General features: G+C 38.9%; 2 protein-coding genes across 5 annotated transcripts; one reads left to right on the plus strand and one right to left on the minus strand.

Annotated features, from left to right (window-relative positions):
- Nucleotides 1-139: 139 nt before the first annotated feature.
- gpr137c (G protein-coupled receptor 137c) lies at nt 140-14838 on the minus strand. 2 transcript variants are annotated; one of them, XM_079458749.1, is made up of 7 exons: nt 13997-14838; nt 6184-6233; nt 4963-5191; nt 4520-4669; nt 2062-2187; nt 1670-1794; nt 140-1596 (listed from the first exon to the last, which is right to left on the minus strand). In XM_079458749.1, exons 1-7 carry the CDS (start codon nt 14402-14404, stop codon nt 1368-1370), a joined length of 1317 nt encoding a protein of 438 aa, XP_079314875.1. In that variant the 5' UTR covers nt 14405-14838; the 3' UTR covers nt 140-1367. The 2 variants fall into 2 exon arrangements, with proteins under 2 accessions (XP_079314875.1, XP_079314876.1); XM_079458750.1 differs by having other exon boundaries at nt 140-1593; nt 13997-14691.
- A 158-nt stretch (nt 14839-14996) lies between these two features.
- txndc16 (thioredoxin domain containing 16) lies at nt 14997-27351 on the plus strand. Of its 3 annotated transcripts, none has more exons than XM_079458752.1 (20): nt 15035-15421; nt 15488-15570; nt 16289-16362; nt 16455-16529; nt 16616-16737; nt 16816-16906; nt 17090-17246; nt 17377-17543; nt 17625-17685; nt 17760-17877; nt 18321-18467; nt 18568-18627; nt 18913-18951; nt 19146-19314; nt 19772-19908; nt 20482-20566; nt 20739-20877; nt 22130-22293; nt 22431-22621; nt 25376-27351. In XM_079458752.1, exons 1-20 carry the CDS (start codon nt 15271-15273, stop codon nt 25591-25593), a joined length of 2448 nt encoding a protein of 815 aa, XP_079314878.1. In that variant the 5' UTR covers nt 15035-15270; the 3' UTR covers nt 25594-27351. The 3 variants fall into 3 exon arrangements, with proteins under 3 accessions (XP_079314879.1, XP_079314878.1, XP_079314880.1); XM_079458754.1 differs by having other exon boundaries at nt 15322-15421; nt 15520-15570; nt 25376-27343; XM_079458753.1 differs by lacking the exon at nt 18913-18951 and having other exon boundaries at nt 14997-15421; nt 25376-27343.
- The last annotated feature ends 429 nt before the right edge of the window (nt 27352-27780 follow it).

Raw genomic sequence — 27780 nt, forward strand, 5'->3', positions numbered from 1 at the left:
TTATCAAAACCCTGCATGATACAATTTAAAATAAAACAAAATAAAAAGAGCTAATTTTAGAGCACGTGGCCTAAACCATTAGAGCTTCAACCTTACAGTCTCATTCATCCGTTCATTGTATGTCATACAAGCTCATGGACCCACGTGGCTGCACATTTAATGATTGCTTAAGACAAATGATTGTTATCTTCACAAAGTCCTTAATGCATGAAGCAGCAAATCGATAAAAATAGACAACAATATTTTTTCATTTACTAAAAAACAAAACAGATCCTTTCAGTGGAATGGAAGGGGGCGGTTCACTTAAGCTGGATACAGAAGATCAACTGCTGACCAATCACGTTCCAGAAATACAATTATGAAGGAATAAAGCTCATGAAACACGTTCGATACAAACAATGTGCAATGTGTCTTTCACTGGGAAAGTTTTACGATGGCACCATTTTAGACCTCCCTGGAGAATGATATGCTGATACAATGAGCTGGATTTTGATGAAAGATGTCACGACATTATATGCGTACTCGAAATACGCGGGTAGATTCATCCACAAGCCTCTTTAAATACCTAAATATAAGACAGTGTAAGTAGAGTTAGCCTTCCATTCACGCTCGGTACATTCAAATACACCACAAGAAAAATCAACTCTTGATATTTCATCTCGTCTTTCACATTCTTCACCTTTGGGAAGCATGGAAATCTGATGAAGCCTGGATTTAAACACAGGCTCTTTGGCAAAGTAATATTATTGAAAGTCACATGAATTTCATGCGTAGTGCACAAATTGGATCCTAGTACCTAGTGACCGAGGCTCCTGGACGTATCCAAAATATTGAGAATTCTTTTAACTTGGTCTCCAAAAACCTCTTGGAAAAAAGACATAGGACAATATCAACAGGCTCTTTCTCAAAGAGAATATAACAAACGTTCTTTAACTATTCCATACATCCAAACACAAAATACAGGGCCACAATAAGTGCAAAAACACATCCAAGAGGAGTCCATGTGCCAAAGACTCTTGGGATATCATTGTGCCAATGTTTTGAACCCTTGAACGTCTGATGGAATCTGTGTTTTAAGGAAAACAGAAGGATGGGAACATCTTTAGGGAGCTTTTGGTCAGTTTGGATTTTGACAAACAAAATGTTCCTTACGCTCGCCGCTGAACATCGAAGAAACTCTGAAATAAAGTGCACTGTTTAGTGTCATATCAGCAGTGTCGCCTCACTTACGGTCCCTTTAAATCCGCTCGCCGGGCCGGTGCATTGTAGATGGCGGATCATTAGAATAAAGGGAAAGACAACCACGAGCATTGTTCAAAGATGTCCGAGAGGCTTGCGGTCCAGTCCGAGTCTAAATAAATTCAGCGTTAATTCTGAGGGGTGGTGTAGTGTGTCTGAGAGGGCGAGTAGTAATTCTGGGGCGTGGAATAGTAGTTATGGTGTTGGTTGGTCTGAATGTTGCCGCAAGCAAAGAGAAGGGGGGCGGTTGATGTTTGGGGTCCGTTCAGCAGGTGGGGGATTACCGTGAGGCTGCCGTTCCTCTGGATCGAACCGTACCAACTTGGGCCCGCTTGAGGTGTGGATGACATGATACTGCTGGAAAAGCAAAACCCAAAAGATTAATAAAATAAAATAGCTAGGTTATTTAATTGTATTTATTCACACAAACCTGCATCTTTCTCCTCGCGTGGACGCGTTTCTAGACAAGTCGTCATCACTATCGTAGCGCCGAGGGTTGTCAAAGAAATACGCCCTGGAACTAAAGCTGTGACTGTTGATCATACCACTGGGCGTCTGTGGAAACGTTGCACACAAAATATAAATAAAACCACATGCTTGCATTTACCCAGACAAGCAAATAAAGCAGCGTGTTTGTAGTTTTCCATTCTGCTGACTGAGGCGTTGACTGGAGCAGACCTCTAAATTGATTCTATCTGATGGGAAAACAGCTTTTCCTGTGGGGCTTTAAAACGCCGATCACAGGCTGTCGTCATTGAGTAAGTGTCCAGCTGTGTTATTGACGCCGGGCTTTAGCGAAGTGACACAGGATTAGACTCTCACCAGGTTCTGATTGGGCCGCTGCACTCTGAAGAACAACACGACCAGACTGGTGGGCAGCAATTCCCAGAAGAACAAAATGACCCCGAAAACCACGTAGGCTTCTCCATTGATCTTTTCCGCATCGGCCTGGAGACACAGAGGGATAGGGAGACAAACTGAACACAGAGAACTTTCTTATTTCTTGTTCGTATTGATGTATTGGGACAGTGTAAAGGTCAATAGATCTTAGTCAGCAAGACACATCTAATCTGGAGCAAATGAAAACAAGGCCGTAATTGATTGAAATACAATTAATTTGGGACTAGAAGTACTAAAGTAGTATCTTAAAGGTATAGCATGTTGATTTTCCTTCGTCCTATCCAAGTTTAATTTGCAGAGATAAGAGATAATATGATTTTTTGGAATAGCACTTATTATTACTATTATCACAACATGCAGTTATTCATTCTTTCTGCTTATATGTATACGTGATATTAGTGTATTGTTTGTATTATTTTAAAACAATTATTATTTTATATGTATTATTACATTTCTAAAATAAACCATGATAACAGACTGTTCTGGTTTGGCAATGTAACGTTTGTGCTTTCTGTAAAGCGGCTGTGAAACAATATGCATCGTGAAAAGCAGATTGTTTATATATCATGAAATAAAAATGTCCAGTCGAGTCAGGAGACACGAGAATCGATGATTTTCTAAATTGAAGTGTCGCTTTATAATATAAATGTGTTTCACATACTTATTGTTGAACAGCAGCTTCACATATAGATCGTAGTAAAGAAGACATTATGGAAAATATACTCTGCATGTATTGTATTTTGATTTCTATATTACAATTTTCTCAATATAATGTTTACTGACAAAACTTTAATTGTCTAAGCTAAATGACAATAATGTTTCTACATTAAACATTTTAAAACCTTTATACTATTGTCAAAAAAATACTTTTTGATAAAAATAGTAAGTCCTATACTTCTGGGATTGAACAAGGGTGCATAAAATATATGAGACATTTTTCAATACCCAGCTGCAAAACAGTTAGACATGTTGACTGTATATCTGTTTAAATGAACTATCATTACAATACACCCAAAACATAAAGCACAGCTACTTGCCTACGAATAACAAAAGCATAAACACCACACACACGAAAATAGACAGAAAGAGGCAACGCAAGACGAGGAATGTTGTAAACAACCCCAGAATGAAATGCCTGCCAGCGAAACGCAGACAATGGCAAACACATCCATACAGGAGACGAACAACATGGCTTAATGAAGAATAAGCAAAGAGACAGGCACCCAAACAGACCCAGCTGAGTCAGAGAAGAGGACCGAGTGCTCAGGGGAACCTCGTCTTCCTGTTGGCCCGTCTCAGAGGTGAACATAAACTAGGTCACCCGCAGGCAGTCAGCCAGTCATCCATCCGCTGGCTTACTGCACAGCAGCCTTGCCTGAGCTATTTATAACAAAACAAAAACCTTTCCCCCGCCGAGCTCATTTCCGTACAAATCCGCTCAAATGGATGGTCTGACGATGTGATACGGATTGAACTTTTGATGATTTTTATGTTATACATTTTCCTGCCGTATACACGGATGATGAAAACAACATTGATGATTAACTCAAACACAGGCGGTGTACTTTTTGTTGCTTTGTTCAAGAAATCTGTCCAAATGGCATCTGTATGTGAAACGCTGCTTTGCTCCATTCAAAGGGACTATGGGATTTCTGTTGACTTTATTGTTTTTACCTACCATGCTTTTAGCAATAGCCTTTCTTACCCTGATAGAATCATAAAGGATCTGTGCTGAAATGTCCTGCACAAGCATGTTAATGTTTTGTTTTTTTGACGTGAGAATTGCACAAATATTTTCAAATTTCAATAACATTTTAAGCCGTTTGAATAAGGGGTGTCACAATATACCGGTACTGGCAATAACCGCCATATACCCATCCCACACAATTTATGATATCGTGTTAATTCTTCACATATGATAAATAATACAGCAACCGTTTACAACACCTCTCTCTGCCTCCTTTCACTATTCCCCTCCCTAAACAGCATTGAAACAACAAAATAAACTTAATTAAATATTATTTATGTTTTATAAATACGTCTTCAGTCAAATGAACATCTCAATAGATACCGGAATAATATCATTATCGTAATAGTAAAGAAACATTACTTGAAAGACCTAGTTTTCGATTTATCATCTTATTTATATTGTGAAGAAAATTCTCTTTTTCCACAGTTTCTATGGTGCAATTAACACAGCAATCCATATGTTTTCTTTTAAATGCTATCAAAATGATATCACGCTGGCATTTCTCGCAAAACCGTAACCATCGTAACTTATACATCATTATCAGCAAAGCCTACCATGAAAAATTGGGGCAAGATAAGGAGTTTTCAACCTTACAATAACTTTATATTAATATTTTGAACCCAGACCTACCTGGTCAGATACATTGTACCAGCTGTAATTGAATGGGCTGGGCCGATCTTCAGGAGAAAGAGCCACCACAACCAGGTTATAACAGGCTCTAGAGGTGTACAGAAGGATGACCGTGGCCCCGATGACCGTAGCCTGACATACTGATGTCCCCTAAATCACATTCGACCAAAAAGAATCATGTTTAGATTGTATTGAAAGAATAACGATCACTGTTCAACACATTTCAATTGATTGAATTCCCATATATTTGCATGATAAAAAACTCAAACATAACAGTTGTATCTGTCTGAATAATGGATCGCAAAAACTAAACTTGAAATAAAATATTTTGGGTTACATCATCCGGAAATAAGAATTAGGCTGAAGTGTCACATTAAACAAAAAGGCTGTTGCTTAGTTAAAACTCTAAATCCAAGAACACAACGTGATCTCTGCCCACCGACCTTTGACTCCAAGTAGACGTTGGCAGAAGACATTTTAGCGATCTTGAAAATACAGATGGCGAGTGAGATTGCGCAGAGCACAAAGAGGCTGTCGTTGATCAGCACTCGCGCTAGTACGGCATCTTTCAACTGACTCTCGCCGGCGCCATCCTGAACCAGCATGGCACACGTCACATTCACCACCAGGAAAAAGATACTAGCCAGCAGAAAGCCCAGACGCAGAGGAACCCTGATGGAGAGACAACGACTGTCAGACAGAATTACACCCAACCCTAGACAAACATACAGCAATAAAGTCAATCGCGCGTGATTCATATCTGATTCTTGCAAAGCTGCAGTATTATAGTCTTAAAGGGATAGTTTTGTGTCCATACAATCGAAGTCAAGGAGTGTCAGTGTAGCTCGGTTGCCAACATTCTTCAAAACATCTTTTGTGTTCTGCAGAAGTAAGTCATACAGATGTGCAACGACATGAGGAAGAGTAAACAATGGATTGTCCGCTCTATGTTGTTTTAAGTCCGTTTAACTCTGGAATAGGACACATTGCGTAGGTTAAAAGCATCGGGAAAGTACTTACGGGAGTCTCTTAAGCTAAAAGACATCAATTTAACCTTGCTGATGAGCAACATAAAACCGTTGCTTAGCTCCGTCGAGTCCAAGCTGTGTCAATGCTTTCTTCTGCCCCCTTCCCCCTCGGTGCCATCACATGCCCTCTCTCCCACTCATCCTGACTCAGAATCCAAGCTTTTCACTCAGCGTCAGACTCTAATCTGTTGATCCAAGCTCATTTTTGTACAGATTGACAGTCCAAATGGAGTCTGTTTTAAGCTAGCTTTTACTTTTCTGACATTCATACGAAAGAAAAAGAAATATCTAAATAACAGTTCACCCAAAAACAAATCTTTCTCACCGTAATGTTGTCCCAGACCTGTTTGATTTATATTGAGCAGAAATGTATTTATACTCCGAACACTTTAAAGGTCCAGTGTATGAAATTTAGTGGCATCTAGCTGTGAGGTTGTGAAATGCAACCAGCGGCTCACTCCACCCCTCCTTTTCGGAGCACTACGGTGGCTGACACAGGGCAAAAATGTGGTCACGTTGTCACTTCTTTGCCAAAGGAGATAACATATTAACGGTTATTCTGCCTCATGCTATCTTCATCTCTTTAAGGTAAAATACACTGTAACACCCAACAGCAATGAAAAGAAAGTCTCTTACTTGTACTTGTTCAGTTCCGGGGAATATTTTGCTTTGGCTTTAAATATCACCTGCAAAAGACAACAAAGAAAAAATGTTTTAGAAAGAAAAGTTGTTTTGTCAACAGGCCAGATGTGCTATCTGTGCTTTAAGCGTTGACCGGCTCGTGCTTAAGCAAAGATAAGATGACCAGGAACCGGGCCAAACCTGACTTTGTTTAAACAGAGAAATCTCCTGGTCAAACAAACACCCTCAGAGCTCGATAACCACTAAAATGGTTTTAATAAGGTTGTCATAGGACTAACTCTACCCTTTGGGCCTGGCTTGGTTGCGAAAGCTTGCACAACCAGTTGTTGATGATAAGCGTCCACAAAGCTGCATGGACTCATTTCAAAGTGTGACCTTCAGGCAGTTCAAACAGAGTTCATAACATCCATTAGATGGTGATGTACACTATAAACATATGAACTCGCACACAGAGAGCATTGCGTTGTATTAAACTCTGTCGATTATCAGACATAGCACAATCACAAACACATAATGGAACCGATATTAAACTATTAAATACCATAATGCAAACCAGGATCACTTTCTTTCTTCTGCAGAACACAAAAGAAGATTTTTTTGGAAGAATGCTTGGAAAACCAACGGCATTCACTTCTACTGCATGGACACGAAACCAATGCAAGTCAATGGGTACCACAGTTGATCTGTAACCAACATTCAGTTTAAGAAACAACAGTGAAAATTCACACTTCACGTCTAAATTCCTGATCAAATGCAGATATTTTAGTGCTGAAGCTCTCTAGCGAAAATGCTCGTGGCAACATCCTAGAAATCAGTCCATCAGATCAAGTGATCATTGGACACTTGACGTCTCTATAGTCAATATAGTGAATACACTGGTTCTTAATAAACATAAGTTACAGGATCACACTGTGTGTGTGCATATTCTCGTGTGTCATTTTCATATGCATCACCGGGACACAGCAGACAACACGCACCATGATGCCGAGCAATGCAGAAGAAAGCCTCCGAAAATAAACACAGACACCGTGCAGGGTGTTTGTCATCTCCCAAGAGAGTGGCGGGCCCAGGGGACCCATATAGCCTTGAGTGCTGAGGTCTCACGGCGTTAAAAGCTTATATCTATCTGCTCCCCACCCTAAACCACACCACCTCGCATGCAAAACATCAAGGTCAGCACCCTCCGCATTCAACACAGGCACTGCCTACTAACAGATGAAATATTGCAATTGCTTGTTTGTCACAAAGTGCAGAAAAGGTAGAGATCAGGGAATAAGAGGATTAAAAATATTCATGATTTTTATACCCAATTTATCACCCGTCAGGCAAAATAAAGCATAAACAATATTGCATCTTGCTATGAACATTCATAAGAGCACTCTTCAACAAGTCACGATATGTCTTTCATGTTCGTATGAGACCATGTTGTCAAAGATCTAGCGAACAACACTAAAAATGAAAGCAAATACGAAAATAAGATGGAGAGAGACGCTGAACAAATCAATATAGGACTGGATGCTGAACCATGACAGGCACTAACTGGTTGTGATAAAATGCGAACCCCTGACTTCCAACACTGTAACATTGTCACATGACCTATCCCAGATGTTCAATAAATGTCACTTGAATAAAAAGTCAAGAAAAGACTTTAAAAGGACCTTTCCAGAATCAACACCAGAGTCACCGTGAGTTCTCACAGGTTTTAAAAGGGCAGCTGTTCTCCCAGGTCCATTTGTGGTTTGAGCCTGTTCTGCGACCCACGTGCAGACATTAGTTTCCTTTCCCTAAATGCATTTTGACCACGAGACGTCCACATCACATCCAGTCATCTTTTTGAAAGTGCAGAGAGCTGCGGTTCAGTGTCACGAGACCTTCTGAGACCAAGACATCTTCCTCTTTTACAGAGGGTGTGAAAGCTTATCGCTACTCGTGACACACAGGCAACATGCTCTTTCGTTTTTTTCCATGCAGAGGATTGTGGGTAATGCAGATCTGTGAAATCCAGAACTATCCAGAAAGTTCTCTCCGTTGCGCAAAGAATCCACGGGAGCAGCTGTACACCGACTGGAAAACCACAGACACGTCTCTGGTTTGCTCAGCCTGACAGCAGATCACATGCAACGGCTCAGTGCATATGACCGATTTACCAAAGCCGAAGAGAAGGAGAGCTTTCATCTGCCTGGACACTGAGGCCTTCTGATGTGTTAACATGGCTGAACTCTTCATTTCCTGTTTTCCTTCTTGGTCATCAGAACGTAGGCCCGCAAACACACGCTTTCCCCTTCTGCATCCCATGTCAAAAGGCCACGAGGAGCTTTCAAACCAGCCATTCATCAACCTGCACTTTTATGCTTGTTTTAATGCGAGATTGTTTTTTTACAGCTCACACAGAACATTTCTAAATCAACTGAGAAATTCACATAAATGATCTTGTTTTCCATCATAGCGAATTCAAAAGAGAAAAAATGTACATTTATGGCAAAAATGCAGATGTATGAGATGATGGAATGGTTCAAGTTTAAAGGCCAAAAGTATTTAAAGTTCAGTCTTTCTACTTTCTACAAACAGCTTTCACTTTTTTTCTTTTGTGCTCAGTGGAACAATAAAAGTGATAAAGGGTTTGAAACAACTTGAGGGTGAGTAAATGATGACAGAATTTTCATTTTTGGGTGAATTATCCCTCTTATAATTCACAATGTACAAATTCATACAAATTAGCCATAAGATTACGCTGAACTGACAGGCAGCAAATCATTGTTTATATGTAACGAATGCCTATTGGCCACGAAATTGAAGAATGAACAGCATCCAGGTCATAGCATGGCTGCTTCACTCCCAAACCACAGGGGTTTTCAACTCACACCCATTACACTACAAATAAAAACTGTGCCAAACGTGATGCACCATTGTGAGACCATAACAGATAAGCCCGGGTTATAGAATACACTCTCTCTCTTCTAGACATTAAGGACAGATTCAAAGAAACCTTTTTCTCAACCCTTGGCACACATACTCCCTCTTTTCTACTTGATTCTGAATAGCTTGCCGTCGTTCAAGCAGGCAAGTGTGTGTTTGGAGAGCATGAAATGATGCTGGATTCTGGAGTTCTTTACAAAGCCTAAACTGAATGAGTCATATTGTACATGTCCCTGACAGACCCAACCTAACACAAAGCCTTATATAACATTCACATGCAGACATGTGCTGACATTCCCTGTCGTTCTGAAACCACAAAAGATGATATTTTGAAGAACGCTGGTAACCGTACAACACAAAACCAATTTCTTATTTTGTGTCATCAGGGTGAAAAAACAACAGTTTTAACCACAATAAAAACAAGTGGCTGATTTAGGAAGCATGGAGATGAAAAACTTGTTTTCCTTCAATGCTCTTGTGGGCTGTCCCCATTACCCACTTTTTTACAATTTTAGACAAGCAGGTCCACCGGACCTAGAGATCCCTGCCAAAAATACTGCAGCCTAGTTACAGATTAACAACAGCGGTCCTTAATCTCTCCTGACACAACAATACAACTGCGAAACTCATTGCCGGACAAAAAATGTCTTGCCTGAACCAGCTGTCAAAAGGGCAAATTGAGATTTATTCCCGTAAGAACCAGCCAACCAGCAAGATAAACAAGTGCTTTATTGCAAGTTGTTTGTTGAACTGATAAGGTGTCATAGGTCTGCAACCGTCCCGGTTGTGTGGACATACATTTATGAAATCGCTGGAGTTAAATGTAAATGGAAGCATGGACCAGACATGAACATCCCAATGATCCTTATACCAAATGGGCATATCTGGAGATGGTTTACCAGGACAAAGAAGCTTACAGAAGGCTTGTGCAGAATAAGAAAACAACATTCCACTAAGCTCTTATGGACCACATTTAGAGCCGTGTGGGGGTGATGCCTCTGTTTGGCTGGGTATAAAAAGAATTTCTTGGCAAATTAATAAGACTCTTCCAGCTGACGCTGCTGCAAAATCAGATTGGGAAGCTTTGTCAAATTCAAAGGAAATTTTCGGGTTACTTGTATAACTGTTAGATGACAGATAAGTTAGACCATATCACTTTGGCCACATCCTAGACTTGTCAGTCACCTCAAAAAAAAAAAACACACAAACATATTGTATGCGTCTGCTTAAACTTGTACTTCTGGGTGTTTTTTATTGAGCCAAATGAACAAACAGCCCTTACCCAGTCCCTATTGTCTGCTCTCTCTTTTTCTCTATCTGTTTGTCAAAAAACTAATTTAAAGTCACCATGAAACAGAAGTTGCTATTTACTTATTTTCCGTATCGTGACGTGTATCCGAGTGCAACGGCTTCTGAAATTTGAACAAAAAGTACACATTTGCCCTTCCCTTTTTGATTGGTTCGTAGTAAGTTGGGCCTGCAGGGCAGGGCTAAAAATGGCTGGCCATTGGACAGTCAGTATAGTCCTGCCTCTTTTCTGTTGCTGACGTCATGTGGTGAAGAGTTGTTGTTGAGAGAGGCTTAACGCTTTTGATTAAAGATGCAAATGAATTTTTAAAGAACGGATAAATCATTTATAATAATCACTGCAACAATGTGTAAAACACTTAGAATTTTCCTGTTTGTTTGCATGGTGACTTTAAACCCAAAAATGTAAATATTATTAATTATTAATATTTATTAAGCAAATAACAGACTTAAATAACAAAATAGTTTTTATGCACATAATAAGCAAAAATATATATTTTGTATGGCCTACTTTGGCTTTCTTGCCGGCAATGTTTTATGTACTTTACCACACTGTTGTTATTGACTGTAATTGGGCATCTGTAAAAAACAATTTAACGATTTGCGATTTTTCTGCCTTTCTTGTAAAACAATACATTTCATGGATAACAAAAATGACTGTATATTTTTCCATTAGAAATACTTCTGTGAGTATAAAGCTTACACATACTGGTGTATTATTAATAATTACAGAAACATTAAAATGATTTAGGGAATTACCTAAATTTGTTTGTTTATGGCAACTGTGGACAAACCTTACACTTGTTCGAATACATTTGTTAAGCACTGTATATAATGCTAATTGTTACTATTTATTACAATACATATCTGCTCCCTATGAATCTCAAGCTATATTTAATTTTATGGTAAAAAAGTTTGTCCACCTAAGAAATTGAACATCTCTCTTCAACAAACCGATAAAATATTAGAAACTTGATTAGAAAACATCAATCGGTTTTATCACGGTAATACATTTAAACTCTTCCCACATAACCATGTTGCAAAACTACTCTTTGCACGTCCTTATTTTCCCATGCTGCTCTCGTCTGAACGAAGCTAATGGCAAAGAGTGATGTTCAAAATAAACCTCAAAATGGTCCTCGAGGAACTGAAAACTGCAGACCAGCTGCTTTAACAGCAAAAAACAATACACGGGTGAAATATGGCCCATCTTTTTTCTTTGCACAGCTTAGCAGATAAGCTCTCGTGTGACGCACACACCTACATGCAGAAATCACAGGCGTGATTCACGGGGGAATCATTGCTTCATGTAAACAGTCCGCACACACGCGCCTTTGATGTGCTTCCTCCACACGGAGATGCTGAAAGTGTAATCTGAAAAATTAATCGGTCATCACTTCGTCTCTTCCTCTGGGACAAGAATGGAAAACTGCGAAATATGAGTTGTAGGAAATAAAACACATTATTTACAGTATTGCAGATGTAGTCAACTACAGAGACCTTTTTCTCGCTCAGCTGTAAATTAAAAGAAGTCATTTTGAACTCCAGCACACACTAAATATAAGTGATCCTTGCATATGAAAAATAAAGATAAAGCTTACCCAAAAATAAAAATTCTGTTAGCATTATTTACCCTCATGTCATTCAGATCTTGTTTATGACTCTTTCTTCTTTGTTCTGCAGAAGAAAGAAAGTCACACAGGTTTGAAATGACATGACAGTGAGTTAACAATGAAATAATTTGAATTTTTGGGTCAACTATCACTTTAAACCGTTTCTGCAGCAACTAATCAATCTCGTAGTTTGCATCAATGTTAAAGATTCATTCGTCACCTAACAGACCAAGTACTACAAGCTCACGCAGCGGTCAGTTCATGTGACATCACTGCGCCACACAAATCCCCCCGCTCGAATATAAAGTATACCCCATGTGGGTAATACAACATCTCGCCCGACCGATCCGAAACGTTTCCCACTTGCAGATCGGATTCGGGCTGCTTGCCGTATTTGTCTGCGTAGCTGCTGCTCTCTGAACAGAATTCTGCGCACCCCTTTTGTTGTGCCTGGAATAGAACAGGATTGAGCAGGGTGATGTAATGTTCTTGCAGCAGGTGCCTGTGATTGGCTTGCGGCTTCAAATGCCAACTCGCGCAGTTCAGGCAGCGTCCGTACGGTGCCCACATCTCAAATAGCTCCCGAGAGATGCACACAAACAAAAACTAATTCTCTCTCCGTCTCAAGCGACCCTTCGCAGCTCAATGTGGGTGTGAGGGAGAATGAGTCACGTGGATGTCTGGAAGATGCATAAAACAAAAGCTGTCAATAAATCAGAAAAAGGGACCGCAGGGCCAGTCATTCAGGTTTCAATGTGTAACGGCGTTGTGTGCTGACTGTGGAAGAAATAAAATGCGATATAAGCAAAGTCTGTTTTATATTAGAGCTCGACTGATGTGGGACGGGACAGAAAGGGCAGAGCACACATTTGTTGGGCTTGCAGATTGAATTAGAATCTACTAAAGTAATATGTACATATGTTATTGCGAACTAAATCCCCAGATTCACCATTACATCAAAATATTATGAAACACGTTAGGGCTATTTCTGAACTTTACGACCACGCGAGGTTATTTTAAAAATTGAATTGCATTCTGATATTTTTATAGCCTCTCATGGTGAAAACAAAGAAGGATCTGCCTGGCCTTAATCTTTTTAAGTGACGCAAGAACTCCAGAGCAACAAATAAGCAAATTAAAAAAAACGCAAAACATTCACATTCTGATATTAATGCTTCAATATATACAGTACACAACTGCAACAGTCCTCATAAGATCAACGGATAACAAATAACTGCCGACCTCTGGACCCTACTAACAAACCTCTCACGTCTGGTGTTTGACCGTCTTCAATGGTTCCAGAATTAAATAAACAACTCTAATGTTCAGACAAAAATGAACAAGGCATTAGAGATAAACAATATTTAATTCCCCGCATGATGAGATTATGCATTCACAGACGGGCAAGACTTCAGCATCCCACAATGGGATGGACCAAAAGCCTCAATAACACACCTCATTCAGACTTTCCTGTCAACTAGTCTGCTGTGGTCAAGCAGAGGAGCTTGAGAATAGAAACCTGCGCTCCTGTCCTGGCATCGTAGAGGTGGTGAATGTCTAAATATTTCAGAGAAGCTTTGTCATTACAGCCCTACAGCTTGGACAAAACAACGTCCCTCCAGGCCCATGGTGCTACATAAGACAACACGAGACAAAGGAATGACCTATGCATAACAAAATTAAATTGACTGAATTGTATCCGTTCACTAAGAACGAATAAACAGCATGCCTTGAAAGTATAAACAAAGGATTGCTTCATACAGTACATACAGCATAAAGTTCAAAGTCAGTCATATGAAGTAAACACATTTGATGGGAGGGACCAACTCAGATATGCCTGGCGTGAAAAAACAACCACTCTGAATGCAAAAACACCTCAAAGTATTTCTCAGGAGCTCAAATGCGATTGATTTCCCAACTTCAAATGCACAGATGAATAAAGATAAGATCGTGTGTGTGCAGGAACCCACCTGAGTAAAATAAAGGTTGAGCAGACACAGTGTAAAGAACTGCAGGCAGACTGGACAACAATACAAGAGCCAGAAAGGCAAAGGATGCAGCCGGTTCGCCTCCACCACATTTTGAAAGTAGAACGAGAAGAGTGTCGTCCTCAGAGCCGACCACAGCAAGCAAAGGAAGAGAAAAACAGTCTGGTAGCTGAAGCGCTTGTGTCCGTAGTGCAGAATCAACCAAAGCTGCAGGTAAACAAACGCGAAGAGCAGCGAGTACAGGACCGTGTAAAGCACCGTGAGCCCGAGCTGCACGCACGGGGGGACAGCAGCCCCGATCTGTTCGGCTGCTCCTGGTGATGATGATGATGGTGATGATGGGTCCGTCCAAACACTGACACCGACCTTGTTTTGTAGAAAAAACAACATATCGACGGGATTCAGAACGCCTACCAGTTCACCGCGGAAGATAAAACTGCCCCAAACTTTTCATGTAGACGTCAGAAACTGATGCGAATCCGAGAAACGTCAAACTTAATGACACATGACATAAGCTAGACGATAAAATTATACGGGGTGTCCTAAGTTGGTCGCATTAAGGTGACCCGATAAAAACAGATGTTTGGATGTTGACGAGCGAGATAAAATAAGTAAAAACAAGAGACCCCTCGGCGAGGCTGCTCTCTCTGAGCAAAGAAAAGGCAACTCTGGGAAAAGCTATCAAACGTAAGGAGCGATCAGCTGCGGCTCGAGCCCCGCCTACTGACCAATGGTAAGAGGCCGGAAACTGATACGCGTGTGTCGCCATGTTGGCTCTAAAACGATAAGACGCGAATAGGTTCGTTCTGTGTGGTTTGAGCCGAAATGGTCGCTTTTCTGAGCGGTTCGATTTAACGCCCGTCGTGCCACGCCTATCTTTAAATGACCAATCGTTTGTCTTTCAACACGCCTCGCCTTCGCTTTTCTGGTCTCTCGTTGGTGCAGATGTGGTTTTCTGAGCGATCTGATTGGTTCTGAGCACGCTCTTTGAAATTTCAGCGATTTGATTGGCTAGTGCACGCGCATGTTAACTGTGTTTATGTGGGAACGTAGCATGAACACTGGGATGGATTGAATGGAAATATAAACCCGATTTACTTTGCAAGAATGTCATATTTTCATGCATACTTAATGCATGCATGCACACGTTATGTATAACCTTTAAAAAGCGACGGCGCTTAGCGGGTTTTAAGTAAACATTAACGCGCATTTACATGCATGGCTTTTGAAAGACCGATAAAGGCTAACAGGACAACATGCGCATCTTCTATCTGGTTGCGTTGATATTTTGCATACCAGCAGTACGATGTTCCTCCAACACGTCCAAACTAATAGAAGATTCCGGCCAGAGCTTTACGGAGAGGATGAAGACGGGAAAAACATCCTTCGTTTACTTTGGAAATCACGGTAAGACTTGTAAGACGTGAGGAATCTGATCAATTTGATGGGGCTGACGTTTATTTATACACGCAGTTAATCCAACCATCAAACTGTTTCTGGATCAGCTAGAGATGTCAGCGGACGCACTGGAGGACTATGGGATAGCTGTTATAAAGGTAAATAAAACCTCAAAAAATTGGTTTTATTCAAGATCTGAAGTTTTGGACATACTGTGTTACACACTTACCCTGCTGAAGTTTTATTGTAAAACTACAATGGTCTCTGTACTGTACTGGTTGTAGGCATGGGCCGGTATGCGATTTTGGCGGTATAATAACCTTACTTGAAAATCACGGTTTCGCGGTATCGCCATTACAACACTATAATGTGTTATTTACAAATGTCTGCGTGTACAAAAAACGACTTTTCAACTGGATACAATACATTTCATTTTGAACCAACATATAGAACGTTTGTCGGGTAAAAATAAAGCCTTAAAATTACAATATTATTTCAAAAAATATATTTTTGTCATATATATATATATATTAGACTTAAACATCAAACATTGAATTGCATGATTTAAATATTTATTTTTTTGTAAACACAGCTCATACCTTAGAAACGCTATCACAGGTTTTTTTTGTGGTTTTGAAACCTTAAGTCTTTTAACCCTCCGTATACCTTGAAACCGGTATTCTGGTTGTGTGCTGGGATCTGTTGTTGGGATGTTGTCTCGCAATGGGAACCAATAAAAACACCATCAAACCATACTGGAAAAACACCAAAACACACTACATAAGGAATGGTATCTTTAATACAAACCATTGGAATTTGTATTATTTTTTAAGAAGGTGGTAGTGAAGTTGTCTTGACAGAAGACTGCCTTTTCAGGTGAACTGTTCGAAGGAAGCCATCGCAAAGTACTGCACAGGAGAAAAGCTCATAACGAAGACATATTTGCTCAGGTACAAATGAACAATTTTGAGTAATCCATCACTCTACGTCAGCATCGTGACCAACCTGAAAGTTTTCTTTGTTTTTTCCCCCATAATTCCAGAGGTTCAGAGGTCTTGAGGAGCTTTGACATTGATACTGTATTTGATGTCAGTGCAATAGTCTCTCACGTCCTGTTGTGAGTTCTATGTCAATTATAACAATAGCACCTTGTTTTAAAGAACTAGATCTTTGAATGTAACCTCTCGCCTGCTCTTTATTTAGCACTGTCCTCTACAATGAGGTTCGGTATGTTCATACACCAGCTGAGCTTCTACAGGTGGCGAATGGAGCCAAGCAAATAAGAGATGTCGTGGTTGGTCACATCCCAGTGCTCGGGCTTCCGGGTATGGTTTGTTCGTATCCTCTATATTTCAAATCTTGTTTGGTTTATGAACTTTCCTCTCGTTCTGTTGTCTAAACAGAGCACCGGGCTTTAATGGAGACGGCATTTGTGTATGGAACAAAGTACCAGTTTGTTCAGACAACTGGTGGTCCACTCTTAAAACACATGGGGTGAGTTTCAAATGCTCAAAGCGTGAAATAAAAAATAAAATGATGTAAATACAGTTTGTGTTTAAAGTATTGCTTTACAGATCAAAGTTTGGGTATTTGGACACAGTTTTAACCCAAATAAAATGAATTCTTTACGTTCTTCATTTTGTATTAAATGTATCTTCGATTTCTGTGTATTTGAAGGGTTGATGATCTCTCCGTCTCAAAAGCCCGTCTTTGGTTTCTGCACTGTAAAGATATGTCCAGGCAAATGGATCAGTGCCCTTTTACTCTCATGAGAAAACCACTCGACACCATCAACATACACACTTTCCTACAGCTGATGGAGGCACCTCTTGTGGCAAGTTTCACCCTAATCTGCAATTGGTTGGAAAAAAGACTGTACCGCCCCTAAATCCAAACCATTGCTTACTTAATGCTCAACTGGTAGAGAATGTATTTTAAGTGGCATATCTCTTATTTTCTGACAGACGGAGGCAAATGTGGATCCCTCTGAGGTAGACGTGGTTCATAACCATCTCAATGTGCCCGTGCTATATCTGTTCTCTCATCCCCAAACGAAACACCTGGACCGGGCCACCGCTCAATCTCTGGCCCTGCAGCTCCGCGGTGAGATCGGCGTAGTGCTCATTCACAGGTACTGATGAACAGATGATGACAGAACTTTACATGCATTTAAATACTAATTATTTCTTGTTTTTCCTTTTGTATTTTTTAGGGACAGCACTAACGTTAACACTCCACTGCAGTACAACGCCGCTTACCGTTTTCCAGAGGAGGTCTGTTCAACCGCAGAACACGTTTGACATTATTTAAAAGAATCTCAGTCCGTAACGGGTACTTCTCTCAACAGGATGTGAAATATTTCACACTGAATAGTGCCGAAGAGGTTGTGAATCTTTTTAAAGAAGAACTATTACAAGACTACAAGATGGTAGAAGATGAAAATGAGGAACATTGGTCTGACCTTGGTACGATGACTTCTAGCCAATCCTTGCTATGTTGCGTGTCATGGGAGGGATCTTGTTGTTTATCTTCATTAAAAAGGGAAATTAAAAGTAGTTATTTAGGGTTTGGGGTTCGATTACCAGGGAATACATGTTGATAGAAGGTATACCTTCATAAAACTAATAAATACCTATTTTATGAGGGAAAAATCATCTAGTAAATAAGATACCATCCCATGACCCCTTCTGCATGTCAGGGTACCTCTATTTCATATGGTAAAACCTTCTTATTGGTCCCAGGAGAGAGGGGGCCCGCCATTATAAATGTTGACCTGGGCCTGTGAATTTAAGATATAACCCTGACTCGTCTTGTGTTTTATGTGATAATGTGTGCCATATGTAGTGCGAAAGTGGTTTCTCCCTTTATGGTTTCTTTTAAACCGGTTTCATGTTTTCCTTTTTCTTAGATATCCTGGATGATGAGGTATCAGAATCGGTGTACAGAGATCGCGATCTTATGATGGACCTGGAGTCAATTACAGAGCTCACATCTGACAACTTTCAATATGAAGTCACGCGAAATGAAATCACAGTGGTGTTGTTCTATTTTAAATGTGAGTTTTACTTTTTGACTCTCCTTTTATACGCTGTAAGATTATGCTTTGGATTTGTCTGTGAAGAATCTCTAATGTAATGGTCACATTTGTCCACTAGGGAATGCTGTGTGTATTGCTTTCATGCAAACATACATAGAAGTGGCTGATGCACTGGAAGGTATTTACAAAATAACCTTTGATATCATTCACAATTTCTACAATGTTTATTATTAAAATAGTATTTGGATTAAAAAAAGATTTGTAACCTTTTTCAATATTGTATAATCGTTTTGATTCTTAAATATACTCTAAACATATTTACATTTCAATCATTGTATTAATACATTAATAATAAATCTTTTTTAAATTATATTTTTTATGTTTCTAATTTTTTTTAACAGTTCCGTTACAATTAACCAGTTCATTGCATTGAACTCTAATGTTTACATTCTTCTTTTCTCAGAGCCAATTGTCGAAATTCCTTTTGTCTGTGTTTTAAACGGTATATCTATTGTTAAACTTTCAGAAAAAAATGCTACACTGTTCAATATTTTCCTGAATTCCATGTCTGTGTTTGGCCATAATATAACAATATATTTTATTGTATAATACTTGTATTAAATTAAATAAAAACTAAGTTTTAATGTTGTTGCCACTGTCTATATCAGCAAATAAGTCTTGTCTTTTCTCTGTCAGGTGTTGGCGGGTTGGTGTTGGCGGCTGTTGATTGTGGAGAATGGACTGATATCTGCAGTGATCAGAATGTCACATCCTTTCCCTTTATTATGATCTACAGCCCCATGGAGGCTCCTCAGCCCTACAGAGGCATGCTGGGAACCGAGAGCCTTCAGAGGTTCATACTGCTGTGAGTGTCATGTCCCTTTCATACACACAAGGTCAAATCCTCTGAGAGTTATTAAGTTTCTGTCACTCAGCGCTAACCTGAAACAGGGCTGTCAGTGGGTTAAATTAAAGGTGTGGTGATTGAAGTGTGCAAGAGAAAAGTGTATCGCAGTACATGCACTCTCACCTTTCAGCCGATAATGGAGACTGTGGTTTCTTATCTGTAGAGAAACTAAATGAATGCTAGATGTTCTCACGAGAACCATCTAGCATTAAACTCTTCAGACCCCCATCTTGAAAGACAATTTGTCTTCATCGGAATATCTACATTGAACATGCAACCTTTGCATTAGCAGGTCATCTCCTCATCCACATGGACGCTACACACTGTGTGTGTATTGATGAGTTATTTGCTGTTATCTCATGTGTCCTTCTGTCAGGTTTGCCTGTGCATCTCAGTCTGTTTCTCTTCATCGCAGGAGTCAGATCTCAGGTCCAGTCCATCTGTCTTCCTCCGCTGATGTGTTGTCGTTTTTAGAAGGAGATTTATACAGCAAACATGCAGATTTATCTCCGATCAGAGTGCTGGGGCTGTTTACTTCTACACTGGACACGGGTAAAAAAAAAAGCAGTTTTTTTGCAATGTATGGACAAACGTTTAAGTAATGTACAGTACAGTGTACATCATCCTCATGTCATTCAAAGCATAAAATATATTTTGAAGAATGTTGGTTAACCAAACAACATTGGCTCCATTGACTTCCATTGTATGGACACAAAACCAGAGACATCTCAAAATATCTTCTTTTGTGTTACACAGAAAAATAGAAAGTCATACAGGTTGATTTCTTTACTTTTTATGATTTCTGTAACCACTGTCTGAATTTAAGAGTTTGGCACATTTCAACAACCTGTCAGAACATGATGACAACCATTTATTTATTAAATGGCGCCATCATTGTGCAAAATGTATTGCCCCAGATAAATCGGCATCGCTTTTCATAAATCATAGAAAATGTTTGAAAGTCTTAAAAGGGCAGCTTCCCGTTTAATGGTAATAATGGACAAAGTTACTTATTACCGCATAAAAATATGACCCCTTTATATGAGAAACAGTTTGTTTCTTCAGCATGGATTGCATAACTTGATGCATCTGACTCTTGTGACATAGATCCTATTTATGTTTTAGGTGTGACTTCATTTAAAGAAGCAGCAAAAGTTCTCCGGGGAGAGACAATTCTTGGCCTTTTTGTTCACAGAGAAGCAGAGAAATGGTATTTCCTCATTTATTTGATTATAACCCACATTTAAAAAGATTTGAACTGAGATAAGCAGCTTCTTATTCGAGCCGTGCCGACTCACCGCATCTTAACAAGACGATACATATTTGGATTTTCAGCCTAGTATGAAGAAAGTTGTTTTATCTGAATGTCTTTATGTATTCAGGGTGGAGGGGCTGTCAGTAAGCCTGCCTGCTGTTTTGCTGTCCCGTGGCTCTAAAGTTTCTCGTGAAGCCTATTTTGTCCCATCATCCTCAGTTAATGACCTCGTCTCGCTAATACAGAAAGCGGTGTTGGATCCTTTTGTAAGTTTCATTGATCCGCTGCTTCTGGAAACTTCCCCAAGTCTTCCTGCACCATGTTTGAAACAGAGACTCTGGGCCACTTTAGATAGCATCTCATTTGTTTTACTGGAATTAAGGAACATCGATTGGCATTCCATATCGACGTGACCAACAGCACTCTCTTGTATAAACAACACTCTTTTTTTCATTGTAGCTATATGTCTCTGAAAGGATTTGTCATAAGCAGCTTTAAAACCCTCCATTAGTGCCAGACATCACAAACCCTCCTGGGTCTGTTTACACAAAGTGTGAACATTTGCAGAGATGCCCCTTTAAATCGATACAGGCCCTATGGACCTTTTCAAATTCACATTAAGATGGAAATTCAGTCATTTTCACTACGAAAATAAAGCATTTAGGGTCGTGTCTCCGGAACCTATATTTTGATATCACACCTTTTACATTCATGTTTATGCATTTGGCAGAGTGACATACAGTGACATACAAGGTAAATGTGTTCCCTGGAAATCGAACCCGTAACCATTGTTCTGTCAATCCTAACACAATGCTCTGCCAGCTGAGATACAAGAACACCTTGTTTGCAAGCTGATCTACAAGAATACCTGGTTTAAACGTTTTTTATTTAATGACCTCAGAAATATATGTGTTGCAGTAGCGAACCGTGACGTTTTAGCCTTGGCCCTCTGTGTACGCGCCTTTGACTACCATTTTAATTTTTCCTATTGAAGTCAACGATGTCCCAGAACTGAAAATTGCTAACGTTCTTCTAAATATCTCCCTTTGAGATCAGCAGAACAAAGTAATTTATAAAGGTTTGGAACAACTTGAGGGTATGCAAATGATGACAGAATTTCCATTCGAGTGAACTACCCCTTTAAGTTATGAAAATGTTTTGAATGTTACATAACGTTATGAATGTTGTTTTTATATCAACATTTGTATAGCGTTTCATACGCAATAACATTATATTGAAAAAATGCTCTTTTAACATTAACAGTGCTGCGTGAACATTTTTGATAAATGTCGAGAGTACTATTTATAGTACATCAGCCAAGGTTCTGAGAACGTTTCCTGTTAGCTGCGAAGTGTGTACAATTTCACTTTTGTTGACATACACGACGCTTTTTGCAGAGGCAGATAGTCTAAATTTCCTCATGTTTTTCCTAAATGTTTTTATTAGATTGTGTTACAGAGTCTCTATGGTGTTGACAAGCGACTTGGTTTTTGACAGTATGCACTGATCTGTCCCCAGCCTGAACTGACAGTGGAGAATCTGCCCTGGTATTTGGAGCTTGAAAAACCCTTGTTACTGCTGTTTGTTGGAAAGGAAGACCATACAGAAACATCTTTAACAGATATGAAACATCTGCTGAGCTCTGGACAGCTGCCATCCTTCCTGCCCTGCTGGATTCATTTGTAAGACTGCAAATACAAGTGCATCCATTTACAGGGACAATTCACCGCAAACTAAAAATGTATATGACTCTTCATTCTGTGGAACACAAATAGACCTATATTAGCCAGCGTTAATCCCTGAAATTGTGTTGTTGTAGAGGTCGGACACCTGTTGGGAGGTCTGTCCTGGAGAAGTATCTTGGGTTTGTGCCTCCACTTCCTGCTTTGGTGATGTCACGGTTAAGCACAGGTGGAGAGGTGTTCCTGTTCCCCCCAGAGCGCCCCCTAAAGGCAAGACACATCCTGCAGTGGGTACAAAGTGTGGAGAATAGAGATGAACACCCAGCAGGTGAGTTTCATTGAGTCTTTTAACGTTTATGAGGTTTTCACACCACAAATCAACAGAATATGGTCCAGATTTCAGCGAGCTAGTGTTGAGTCCTAACCAGGTGCAACACATTAAAACAACAGGAGATAGATCCCTTCTGTGTTCATCTCAATGTATGGTCTAACCTGACGAAAGTTAGCCAAACACAGATTTGCCTTTGCACAACACCCCTACAAATGTTTAAGAGGTGATATCTCATATCACGTGACTTGTTATGGAATGCATGTTAGTCTAGAACTTCACAAATTGGTAAAGTTTTAGTAAATGCAAACTTGCTCCAGCACACCCAAGTTACTGTATGGCCATAATTAAATTATAGTTAATAAAGATATATGTAAAAAAGAATGAAATATAATTAAGTAATTAATAAATTCACACACACACACACATATATACACATACATACATACATACATACATACATACATACACTGTATACATAGTGTATATATAAATAAATCATAGAAAATGTGATGCCTTTTTGTAATTTCAAAAGTCTGACTCATTTTTGTCCCAAAACATTTCCATTGTTGGATGATTTTGTTGCTTTATATTTTATTACACAAAAATATATTTTTACATCCATTTATTGGTTTTGAATGTCTGTTGTATAATGTGTCTTACACCCATGGTTAAAGAATCAGTCCTCACACGCAAGTGGGAAAAGCTTGTACTAAATATTCAGACATGCACAAATGTTCATGAGATCACACCCTGTCCATTCAGAGCTTTTTCTCACTAATACAATTACCATTGTTACTTCTCAGTTCTCTTCATTTTCGCTCTCAGCTCTGTTGAAGCTTTTCTAAATGGTGCTTTCACTAAGATCTCCCCAAAGACACTCTGTTCCTTTGCACCGATGTTGTTTGAGCGGGTCTTGCCATTGTCAAACTCGGGCTGGTTTCACAGCCACTTCTCAGCATCTCCCATCTGCTTCCTATGAAGCTGGAAGGAAACTCTATCCTTTAATTGTGTCTGATTGTTATGAGTTATTTCCCCGAAATACAAAACATCATCTGAATTTCTTCTTTAAAGCATGTCATTGAAATGTCGGGGTGTTGCGGTGGGGATGCTGGTGAATGATGAAGGTGGTCTGAGTGTTCCCACTTAGGTTAAACTATAGAAACCATCGTTTTTGGCATTAAACCTAGTAACCAAAAGTGTAGTGTCACTATAGTAGCCAGAGTTTAACTATGGTCTTGTAGTAAAATTATGGTCTCACAAATTGTAATCGGTTCACCAAAAGTATGTGGTAACTAAACTTTTACTTTAGTTCAACTATGGTTAATTTGTTTCCAAAAGGGGTGGAGAGTTGCTTACTAGGTCAAAAGATAAATATTTTAATATTGTTGTGCTCCCTTTCCCAGTGTAACTTTATATACAGTATATATAATAATTATATAAAATTAAATAAACGAATAAATCTATTTAAAAATATTAAAAAAAGTGAATAATAAAATAAAATATTTCTACAACTATTTTGAATTTTGAGTCGGATAGGAAAGCTTTATCCAAAGCGTCTTTTATTTATTTTATTTGTGCACCCTGGAAATGGAACCCACGATCTTTGTGGTGTTAACCAGTGCCCTATCAAGTGATATACAGCAATGTACTAAACTAAGAGTATGAGCAATAGAAATATTGATGCTTGCTTTAACAAACCACCTAAAATGTGTTTGAAATGATTAATGACCATTTTTAAAGTGATTTCAATGATCCAGATGTCTGGTTTCCTGTAATCTGAGCAATAAGAATGTTGTTTGGATGGTTACTACGGGTTTCATCAGCGAGCCGAATCATTACTGCGGTTTCATTTAATCCCACTACACCACAGACATCAGTGATTTCTCATCACCGGACACAACGTGTCACTGCACGAGAAAGTGTTAGAGGTCCTTTAACATTGTTAACATTGCACATAACAGATTAGTGCAATGATGTAGAGCAGATTTGAGATTTATAAAAAATGTGTTGTTGTCTTTTCCAACTACATTGCACAGACCAAAAACATGTATCATCATAATTGGAAAACCTTTGCTTTCACATCATGTTGGTTGTGAGCAGTTGTCTGTTTTTGGTTTGGTAGATCGTTTTACACTATGACATCTGGAAGCTGTTGTCACTTTTTATCCGCAAACACTACCTCACATTTCCAAGGATTCAAGCACCATTTACTCACTGTGTCTGGGTTGTTGTCATACAATCCATTTTGTGTTTACTGACGGGTAAGCTGGATGTTCGTCATGAACGTTCATGCAAGACTGACTTCCACATTGTTTTTTAGGGTAGGAATATAATAAATACTTTTTTTTACATTCTGTCATTTTTTAGTTTCTGAATATTTACTTGATACTGTTAATTCTATAGTTCATTAGTTTTTCTGATATTCTGCATATTTGTATTACTGACCGTTTACTTGAAGGATGTGTGAATACTTGAAGGACACCGAAATATTATTTTTGCTCTCATTTATTCACCTTTGTGTCATTCAAACCTATGTGGAACACCAAGATGTTTTTACATCTCTCTGTGATGTTTGGTTATAAACCTTTTTCATTTGTGTTCTGCAGAAGAAGGTGATTCCAATGACGATGAGTTATAAGAAATGAGTCCGTATTATTTTAGGATGTGGTATTAAGAACAGTGTTGTGTCATTGGAATTAGTATTAAATGCTTAGATGTGCAGTTACATTTCAATTTAGATTTTATTCGCAGGTGTGATCCCTGAAACAGAACGTAGCCCATCAGTTCCATTTTATGACTTTTTGGCAACAATGGACCAAGAGCTGCCGGGTTATGCATCTCAGAGGGATCCTAAAATGAAGACCGGGGCCAAGGAAGGCAACAGAGAGCATGACATGACCCCTCATCAAAGACAAACCACACCTTCATCTTCAAAACCTCAAGCGCCTCACGAACACTCCGAACTGTAGCGTCAAGTCAGACTCTTTTAGGAGCGAGACTCATGCTGCTGAAGTGTTATGTAAGCATTTCACATTCAGGATGTTTGTTATCTGAGCTTCGTGGTCTTACACTGCTTTTATTGTTTATATATACTGTATATTTTTAACAAAAGAAGATACTGTATATCTGAATATTTTGTTTTTTCCAATTCATCAACTTCTTATATCAAATTATGATTGTTTAACTTTGTTGTTCATTATAACAATTTTATAAAAAAATATATATGAAATTTAAAAGTAAAAAAACTCTGCCATCCTCAATGCGCATGATTTCCTTTCTCCGGTTTAGCACTTTTTTATATAAAGTATATTTGAAAACACAATAACTTTCGAATATGTTCATAAACATATACAGAAGTAAACATGGAATTGCATCCACACATGGGTGTTTTGCTTTAGTCACGGAAGACGAGGGACGAGAAGTGTGTTTTTAATACCATGCTGTTTCTATAATGGAAAGACTTGCGTAAGAATCTCGGCTGGATTGCATTGTTAAGTGCAATTTACATCACATTAAAGAGTAAGAAACTTCTCTCAAAATCAAACAAAGTTTTTTTTAACGCCATCTGCTCTGTGCTGCCTGGCATGTAAACCCTAATCCAGATGTGTTTGGGAAACGTTTTAAATACCACATTTTCAGGAAGTCTCAGTCCTAGCGATCGCCATGTGTGGCTCGATGTGCACGCTTTTGCAAGCGAGTCCTTCATATATACGTCATTATCCAGGCCTGCATGAGTGAATGCTGAACGGACAGAGGGTCTGTTTCATGTCAGGTTTCTCTATAATAGGCACCGCTCTTACAATGAAGTTAGAGAGTGCCTTAAAGAGGTATCTCACACAATTAAAAATTATTTTGTCATTTATTCCCTCATGTTGTTCAAAACCTGTACATTTTGAGAAATGAACCCATGACCTTGGCATAGCTAGCGCCATGCTCTGACCACCGAGCCACAGGAAAGCCACAGAAATTGTCCCGTGCCATCTGGAAAGAAATGGCTTGAGACGTTATTTGACTGTGGGACCGATTTCTGATGTTTTATTGATTTTGACTATTGAAGCTGTAATGGTCCTATCCATCTTCAGGCAAATTCTAAATAACTTAGATGAAATTCACAATGACAAGGTTCTCACCAAGTTACATGGTCTGTATGTAGTTTTGGTTTTGAAAATGAATGCAAAGCTTTCAAGGATTTCTACTGCTTGCCAGTTGGATTAATTTAAATAAGTTGAATCAACAAAACCTTTGTAAAAGTTTGTCACAACATGATTTTATCATGTTCAGTTATGTCACTTAATCCATCCATGTTGGCACTACATAAAGGATTTGTGTTGTGTTAACATATAATTGTCAAACTATAGGCAGAGGATTAATATTTCCCAGCATTCTTTGCGTAAAACTGCATTTTAAGAGTTATTTTCTTGGGTGTTGTTTAATGTTTGTGTTTAATGTTAATGTATCTTTGAGATGTTATTCATATGTTTCCGTTTGTGGTTACCATTGTTCAGAAAAGCCTTGCCATTGCTTAGGGAATGGGCGGTTACATTTGTTTATGTGAAGTTCTGTTAAGCTCTGTGAACGTAATATCTTGCTAGAGATATAAGAACATTTATGTTGAGAATGTTAAATCAAAGTATGAACGTTAACATATACAAATCATGTTTGTTTAACAAACAGTAATTTGGCAAATTAAACATAATAAAGTTATGTTCACTTATGTGCAGCCAATGAACATAATTGTTTCATGTTTTTTCAGTGAGTACATGTGAGAGATCATGTGGTAACGCTACGTAGACTTCAGGTTTGACACACTTCCTGTTGTAATTTAAAGTTTCTGTCAACTGTGGTTCACGTATGCTTTATTTATTAGAGCTATGGAAAATTAATCATATTTAAGATGCATTTCGATGCTTAGCCTATGTAAAGTTACATTGATGCATACAAACAAATAATCAATTTTCCCAAATCCATTTGCGATGCTAGTGAAGATTTATAGGTCAAATACTTAGCCAGTACGACAAACTGTGTACCAAACTTTTTAAGATCTAAACATATTAAGTGAGAATGTGCTGAAATAAAGGCTAATATGCTTGGACTTTAAGTGTAAGAAATTTTCTGAGAAGTACCTATAATACGACTGGTTGTATACTTGTTGATTT

The sequence above is a fragment of the Barbatula barbatula genome, assembly GCF_947034865.1.
Source record: "Barbatula barbatula genome assembly, chromosome: 6".
Classification (NCBI taxonomy): domain Eukaryota; kingdom Metazoa; phylum Chordata; class Actinopteri; order Cypriniformes; family Nemacheilidae; genus Barbatula; species Barbatula barbatula.

Bases quoted from the DNA above. Each gene is read 5' to 3' on its own strand.
- gpr137c (XM_079458749.1), bottom strand. From the start codon at position 14,404: ATGTTGTTTTTTCTACAAAACAAGGTCGGTGTCAGTGTTTGGACGGAC. The intron at 6,234-13,996 runs GTGGGTTCCTGC...TGTCTTTTGCAG, and splicing joins TCAACCTTTATTTTACTCAG to GTGATATTTAAAGCCAAAGC. The intron at 5,192-6,183 runs GTAAGAGACTTT...TCTCTCCATCAG, and splicing joins CCGGAACTGAACAAGTACAA to GGTTCCTCTGCGTCTGGGCT.
- txndc16 (XM_079458752.1), top strand. From the start codon at position 15,271: ATGCGCATCTTCTATCTGGTTGCGTTGATATTTTGCATACCAGCAGTA. The intron at 16,738-16,815 runs GTATGGTTTGTT...TTGTCTAAACAG, and splicing joins CCCAGTGCTCGGGCTTCCGG to AGCACCGGGCTTTAATGGAG. The intron at 20,878-22,129 runs GTAAGTTTCATT...ATCTGTCCCCAG, and splicing joins AAGCGGTGTTGGATCCTTTT to CCTGAACTGACAGTGGAGAA.